The sequence below is a fragment of the Canis lupus genome, chromosome 10 (assembly GCF_011100685.1).
Source record: "Canis lupus familiaris isolate Mischka breed German Shepherd chromosome 10, alternate assembly UU_Cfam_GSD_1.0, whole genome shotgun sequence".
Lineage (NCBI taxonomy): Eukaryota > Metazoa > Chordata > Mammalia > Carnivora > Canidae > Canis > Canis lupus.
In genome coordinates this window covers 23,884,141-23,891,816 of record NC_049231.1, presented here as the reverse complement: position 1 = coordinate 23,891,816, position 7,676 = coordinate 23,884,141, and the positions used below count along the sequence as shown (strand labels likewise).

At 53.5% G+C, this 7,676-nt stretch overlaps 1 protein-coding gene across 4 annotated transcripts in view; it reads left to right on the top strand.

The window, feature by feature from the left end:
• The first annotated feature begins 6,110 nt into the window (after positions 1 to 6,110).
• SERHL2 (serine hydrolase like 2) overlaps positions 6,111 to 7,676 on the top strand; it is a 37,096-nt gene continuing 35,530 nt past the window's right edge. For 3 of the 4 annotated variants that reach the window (XM_038550325.1, XM_038550326.1, XM_038550327.1), the window contains exons 1-3: positions 6,111 to 6,189; positions 7,060 to 7,209; positions 7,319 to 7,432. In XM_038550325.1, coding sequence (XP_038406253.1) covers positions 6,186 to 6,189; positions 7,060 to 7,209; positions 7,319 to 7,432 — 268 coding nt within the window. In that variant the 5' untranslated portion in view covers positions 6,111 to 6,185. Of the gene's footprint in view, positions 6,190 to 6,303; positions 6,445 to 7,059; positions 7,210 to 7,318; positions 7,433 to 7,676 lie in introns of those variants that run through there. The other variant, XM_038550328.1, reaches the window with a different exon arrangement.

Below are 7,676 nucleotides of genomic sequence, written 5' to 3'. Positions count from 1 at the left end.
TGTCTCTCATGAATAAATAAATAAAAATATTAAAAAAAAAAAGATCTAGGTGCTCTGAAGTGAAAATGGAAAGAAGGGAAAATGATCATACAGAGTCTCAAGAGACGCAGGAGATGAAGGCCTGTGAAGAACTGAAAGGAGAGGACACCCGAGTGGCTCAGCAGTTGAGCATCTGCCCCCCTCTCAGGGTATGATCCTGGGTCCAGGGATCAAGTCCTGCATTAGGCTCCCTGGATGGAGTCTGCTTCTCCCTCTCCCTGTGTCTCTGCCTCTCTGTGTGTCTCTCATGAATAAATAAATAAAATCTTAAAAAAAGAAAAAAAAAAAAGAACTGAAGGGAAAGATCAACACTGGTGGGATAAGAAAATGCCCCCTTCTCTAAGGGTGGAGATGGATACCATTACAGGGGATGGGGTCAGGCTTTGAAAACTAAAACTAAGATGTGTGGCCTAAAAAATGCAAGCATAGGGAGCCTGGGTGGCTCAGTTGGTTAAGTGCCTGCCTTCAGCTCAGGTCATGGGGCCGGGGATCAAGCCCTGCATTGGGCTCCCTGCTCAGCAGAAAGCCTGCTTCTCTCTCTCCCTCTGCTGCTCCCACCAGTACCTTTAGTTGTTCTACCCAATACTTGGTGTTAGCAGAGTTCCTACATTTTCGCCAGTCTGGTAGGTATGTGGTACCAACCAGTGTTAGGAGAGCAGAAACACTTGAGGTTTTTCAACAGAAGAAATTTATTTTTTTTTAAATTTTTCATTTCTTTAAAGATTTTATTTATTTATTCATGGGAGACACAGAGAGAGAGAGAAAGAGAGAGAGGAAGAGACATAGGCAGAGGTCGAAGCAGGCTTCCTGCGGGGAGCCTGATTCGGGATCCATCCTAGGACCCCAGGATCATGCCCTGAGCCCAAGGCAGACGCTCAACCTCTGAGCCATCCAGGAGCCCCAGAAGGAATTTAATAAGAGAAATTTAGTAAGGGTAGTGTTGGCCTGGAAGGAAGAGTAATGTAGAGAGATTGTAAGATTAGTTATTGCAGAAAGTCAACACAACCCCTAGGACTACAGCGAAAGAAATGAAGATTGATACATCCTCGTCATAGGTGGCTGAGAGCTGAGAGACGCACATGTGACAGTTTCTGGGAACACAGAGGGGGCTACTCCCTTGGTCTTTCTGATACATTCACTCTAGCTTCTGAAAGTGCCTCTTTGTAGCCTGTGGCTCCATGAATTCTACTTGAGCCTCCTAGCCATTTCTTCCACTGTCTTCATCTTGACAGCACACAGCAGGATCCGCCCACTCAACGAGGGTCAGAATCCTGGGAGTCATCCTGTTCACCTCCTCTTCCAGATTCCCACCTGCTGGCCAATGTCCTCTTTGGCCTCCTGTCACACAACCTGCCTGACACCAGACATGCCTCCCTCTTCTAGCTCCCAGCACATGATCTTACACAAACTGCCTGCTCAGGAATTGTTTCTTTAATGAATCTGAAAACATAAGGATTTCGGGACAGATGACCCATAAGATACCCTCCAGGGGCAGGGCACCAGGCTGGCTCAGTCCGTAGAGCATGCAACTCTTGATCTCGGGATTGTAAATTCAAGCCCCGTGTTGGGTATAGAGATTAGTTAAAAATAAAATCTTTTTTTTTACATTTTTTATTTTATTTATTTTATTTTTTTAAAGATTTTATTTATTTATTCATGAGAGAGACACACACACAAAGAGGCAGAGACACAGGCAGAGGGAGAAGCAGGCTCCATGCAGGGAGCCTGACATGGGACTTGATCCTGGGTCTCCAGGATCGTGCCCTGGGCTGAAGGCAGTGCTAAACTGCTGAGCCACCCGGGCTGCCCTAAAAATAAAATCAAGAGAGGGAGAGAGAGAGAGAGAGAGAGAGAAAGTGGCTTCCCTTTCCAACCCAAGGCAATGGGAGGACAGTGTGCTGATAATGCGGCTGTACCAGCTGCTGAATTCCCAAAATCTTTGCATGTGATGCTACAGAGTCTCTCGTGCTCCTCTCAGGGACTCCCTGAACTTGCTGGCACACCGTAGCCTGGCAAGCGGGTGCATATTTTGAATATCATTCCAGATGAGTGAGTTTGTCTTTTTTTTAAAGATTTTATTTATTCATTCATAGAGAGAGAGAGAGAGAAAGGCAGAGTCACAGGCAGAGGGAGAAGTAGGCTCCATGCAGGGAGCCCGACGCGGGACTCCATCCCAGGTCTCCAGGATCACACCCCGGCTGCAGGCAGCGCTAAACCGCTCTGCCACTGGGGCTGCCCTAAAATTTTTATTCTTTTTTTTTTTTTTTTAAAGATTTTATTCAGATGGGTGAGTTTGGGAGGAGACTTGGTTTCATTGAGTCAAGAACTGTTGGGTTGGGTGAACTCTATTTTGTGACTTTTAAGGCCTAATTGAAATCAAATGAGGGCAGCCCGGAGGGCTCAGCAGTTTATGGCCGCCTTTAGCCCAGGGCCTGATCTTGGAGACCCAGGATCGGATCCCATGTCGGGCTCCCTGCAGGGAGCCTGCTTCTCCCTCTGCTTCTCCCTCTGCTGTGTCTCTGCCTCCCTCTCACTCTGTGTCTCTCGTGAATAAATAAAATCTTAAAAAAAAAAAAAAAAAGAAAGAAAAGAAATCAAATGAAAAGCCACTGTTGGGCAGCCCGGGTGGCTCAGAGGTTTAGCACTGCCTTCGGCCCAGGGTGTGATCCTGGAGACCCGGGATCGAGTCCCATGTCGGGCTCCCTGCATGGAGCCTGCTTCTCCCTCTGCCTGTGTCTCTGCCTCTCTCTCTCTCTCTGTGTCTCTCATGAATAAATAAATAAAATCTTTAAAAAAAAAAAAAAGAAAAGCCACTGTCTCTGGACAAAAGAATTAAAGGGGAAGTTGTGGGTATTCTCAGGAGGGGTTTACGATTTGTTTTTTTGTTGGTTTGTTTTTTGTTTGTTTAAAAGAAATCTAGGGGCACCTGGGTGGCTCAGCGGTTGAGTGGTTGAGCGTCTGCCTTTGGCTCAGGGAGGGTGTGATCCTAGGGTCCTGGGATAGAGTCTTGCATCAAAGTCCTGCTTCTCCTGCCTGTGTCTCTGCCTGTTTCTGTGTCTCTCATGAATAAATAAATAAAATCTTAAAAAAAAAAAAAAGAAAAGGGACGCCTGGGTGGCTCAGCTGTTAAGCGTCTGCCTTTGGCCCGGGGTGTGATCCTGGAGTCCTGGGATCGAGTCCCACATCAGGCTCCTGCATGCAGCCTGCTTCTTCCTCTGCCTGTGTCTCTGCCTCTCTCTCTTTCTCTGTGTGTGTCTCTCATGAATAAATAAATAAAATCTTAAAAAAAAAAAAAAGAAAAAGAAAAGAAAGAAAAGCCTAGAGTCATCTCCCTCTACCATAACAACCACCATGAGGCTCTAAGAACATATCAGGCCTTGTTCCAGGGCATGAAGGAGAGAGTAGGAGAAACAAGCTGACCTGGCAAAGAGTACTCAGGCCACTAAGTCTTAGGGCAGTAGGACAGGGCAGGGTGGCGGCCTGCAGTTGGCTCAGCGTGAGGACAGCAGAGCATGGAGAGCTCCTTGGACTGTAGGTGGTGGAGTGCCAAAGACCTGGCTCCCAGCCCTGGGGCTACGTGCCAGCAAAGAGTTTTTAACAGCTCCAGAGTTTTCCAAGATGCCCTGAAGTATGTTGCTCCCCCTGAAGCTCCTTACACGGGAACCAGGCACAACACAATGACTCAACGTTTCTGTCCCTGCCCACTTGCAGGCATTCACATCCCCTCTGCAACCTCGGGCTGCTGGGATGCCCAGCTCACCTTGTTCTTGGCCATCACAGGTCACTGTTCCACTTAGCTCTGGCTGCATGCTCAACAGCACCATCACTGAATCTGTGCCCAAACAAAAGAGGGTCTGCTCAGTCTCAAAGCCTCAGGAGAGCACTGCCACTCACTTGTGCCCACTGCACAGGGCATTTGCTCAGAGCCCAGTCCAGTCTGGGGGAGTGAGAGGGACTGTCCTGAGGCTGAGCCAATGCAGGTCACCCTTTATCAAGGCCCGTGTGACCAGGGGTACATTTGGTTTTGTTTTTAAGATTTCATTTATTTATTTGAGGGATGCCTGGGTGGCTCAGCGGTTGAGCGCCTGCCTTCGGCCCAGGGAGTGATCCTGGAGTCCCGGGATCGAGTCCCACATCGGGCTCCCTGCATGAAGCCTGCATGAATCTTAAAAAAAAAAAAAAAGATTTTATTTATTTATTTGAGAGAAAGAGAGTGAGAGAGTACAAGCAGGGGAGGAGCAGAGGGAGAGGGAGTAGCAGGCTCCTCGCTGAGCAAGAGTTACTGAGGTGGGGCTCAACTTCAGGACCCTGGCTGGGATCTTGACCTGAACCAAAGGCGAATAAATGCTCACCCGACTGAGCCACCCAGGTGCATTTGTGTAGAGTAGTGACCTCTCTATATGATTCCCACAGGGAAGCTGAAGGGGGTGTTGTGACAGTTGGAGGATACACGGGGCAGGGGCAAGTGATTTGGCAGGCAGGAAAAGGCCTTGGCAGCCTGAGAAAGGAGGAGCCGGTGACTGCCTGAGGGACAGGGAGGAGGGAGCAGATGCTGGACGCTGGCCAATTGGGCTGAAGGTCTGATGCACTAGAGGTCCCCACCTAGAGGTCAGACTAGAGACTGGTGCCAGGTATAAATGCGGCATCATCCATGAAGAAGAGATGTCAGTGGGTCCCCAAGGTGGAGGAGAAAAGAGCCCATTCAAAGCAGTCATGTCCCATTGGTTCTCTCACCCCAAGATCTGTCACCCCCAGCAAGGAAGCCAAAGCATCCTGGAACTAAAGGACACCACTGGGTGTGTACCTGTCATAGAAGTGGTCTCATCACCCCTAGGTCCAAGCAACCTCCCCAGACCCCCACAATTCAGGTAAGGGCCAGATTCCTTATCCCCACACCCAGCCCCAAGGCTCCCTCTTCCCCACGTTTTCTAGCCACTGACAACTTTCCTTGCACTGTGGCATGCCCTTGCCTGCCCTTCAGGGCCTGGGTCTTCTGTCTCCGCCTGGGAGAATTCACTGGGCAGTCCTCGCTCCAACCGTGCTTCACCATTTAAGGGGCTCTGCTGGATGGTGACCTCCGAGGGGTCACTTCTAGGCTTTTTAAAAAAGATTTTGTTTATTTATCCATGAGAGACAGAGAGAGAGAGAGGAAGGCAGAGACACAAGCAGAGGGAGAAGCAGGGGAGCCCGATGCGGGATTTGATCTCAGTCCCTGGGATCACGTCCTGAGCCAAAGGCTGAGCCACCCAGGCGTCCCGCTGACTTGGGGTTCTTCATCCTTTTCAGGGTCACTCTGTGCATAATGCTTCTTCACTTGGGAAGTTCCCCCATGTCCCCAGTTTACACATTCATTCACTCGTGCAGCAAATACTAAAGCTGGTTCGCGGCAGGCCTTCCAGGCAACAGTTAACCATTAGAGTCACTCCACCTTTATTTATTTATTTATTTATTTATTTATTTATTTATTTAAGATTTTATTTATTTATGAGAGACACACAGAGAGAGAGAGAGAGGGACAGAGACACAGGCAGAGGGAGAAGCAGGCTCCCTGCAGGGGGCCCGACGTGAGACTGGATCCCAGGTCCCCAGGATCAGAGCCTGGGCCGAAGGCGGGGCTAAAGTGGCCTGCCCAGTCTCTCCACCTTTAATCCAGGGGTTCGAGCCAGTGAGCATCCAGGCGGTGGCCCGCGCCCTGCGGCTGCTCCTGGTCCAGCGCGGGAACGAGGCCAGCTTGGAGACTGCCCAGGGCCTGGTACCCGTCACCCACGCGTCAAGCAGAGACATCACTCTCCTAGATGCCATCCCGGTGTGACCCCAAATTTTGGAGGTGGTGCGGCCCCCGCCGCTAGTTCCCCAGTCGCGGGGTGGGTGAGTATCCGGGAGCTCGGGGCCCCTCCGGGCCAGAGGGGAGAGGCGGGTTACACGCGGTCGCCCTCCGGAAGTCACTGGTGGGCGCAGGGACCGGTGGACCGGCGGTGCAGGGGGCGGGGCCGGGGCGGGGCGGGGCCGGGCCTGGGCGGGGGCGGGGCCGGGCCTGGGCGGGGGCGGGGCCGGGGCCGGGCCGGGGGCGGGGCCTGCAGCTCCTGCGTTTACTCGGAGTTTCGACCTCGCGGCTGCGTGGTGCGTGCGACCGCGGGACTCCAGCAATGGGTGACGACGCTGCGCCGCAGGCCCCTAGACCGGGGGAGGCTGGGGGTCGCCGCGCGCGCCCTCCCAGCCGCCCCCACAGACTTGGGCGCCCTCCGTCCACGGAGGGGCAGTGGGAGCGGGCGGACGCGCCCCCGCGGGAGGGCGGGGTCCCAGGCCGGGGCTGCGCGCGGCCTCTCAGGGTTCCGGGAGCCCCGGGATAGAGGAGCAAGCGCGGGGGTCCGGGGCGCACGGTCTCCAGCCCGACCCGGTGGAGAGGTCAGTGGCGGACCGGGGAGAAGGCAGCCCTGACCAGCGCTGGCCGGACACCGCGCGGTGCCGGGTGGTCAGGACCGGGTCCTGGGATGGTGCCGCCTGCGCCAGATGGGCCTCGGGCACGGACTGCACCCCCATGCCTCAGTTTACTGGTCTGCGAAGGGAGGGTGATACTGGTAGGACTTGCTGTGAGGAGGTGAGAGGGGCCCCCCTCCGCCCCTCCGAAAGTTGAGAATTTGTTGGCTGTTATTACTCTGTTTGCTCCGGTTTTACAGAAAGGGAAACCGGGGCTCGCTGGGAGGGGTTAGTAATCGTGGCCCACGGTGACACGCAGCCGGCAGAGCCCAGGTCTGGCCAGTTCCCCAGCCAACTCCATAAAGTTCTGCACATGAAACCCTCCCCTGGTTTTCCTCACTCAGTGGACCCAGTTTTTCTTTCCTTCCTCTGAGTGTCCCCAGTCCCATGTCACGCTCTTTCCCGGTCATCCCCGGGGCACAGTGTAGGAAGCTAGGAATCTGAGTCCCCCGGGGCTGCCCCGATGCCCCCAGACATGTTAGGGCACTGATGGGGGCCTCAGAAAGCACCTGCTTGGCGATCGAGGGGGTGGCTGTCTTCCAGGTCTGCTCTCAGAACTGAAGCTGGCTGTGCCCTGGGGTCACATCGCTGCCAAAGCCTGGGGCTCCCAGCAGGGCTCCCCAGTTCTTTGCCTGCACGGCTGGCTGGACAATGCCAACTCCTTTGACAGACTCATCCCTCTTCTTCCAAAAGGTGGGAGTGCAGGGAAGCCAAGGGGCAATGTGATATAGACTGCAGGGGCATGAGGGGTGGGGAGACAGCTCACCTAGACGCCTTCCCTGACCCTCATCTCTTGCCTCAGACTTCCATTATGTTGCCATGGATTTCGGGGGACATGGGCTCTCGTCCCATTACTACCTTGGTGTCCCGTATTGCCAGGAAAACTTTGTGAATGAGATCGGGAGAGTTGTAGCAGGTGAGCCGGAGGCAGTGTGTGTGTGTGTGTGTGTGTGTGTGCGCACGCGCGCACACACACACTGGGACACCCCCTCTTCTCGTTGGAGTGGGGTGTGGTGGCGGGGAAACAGTGCTGCCTGAGAGTGACCTGGCTCTGGCCCCAGTTTTCCCAGGGATTCAGAGGTGACTTGGGGAAGGTTGGGAGAAGGCTGCCAAGAGCTCTCATCCTTCTGGGGGCTTCACCCCTTGCAGGGAAGCTAGAA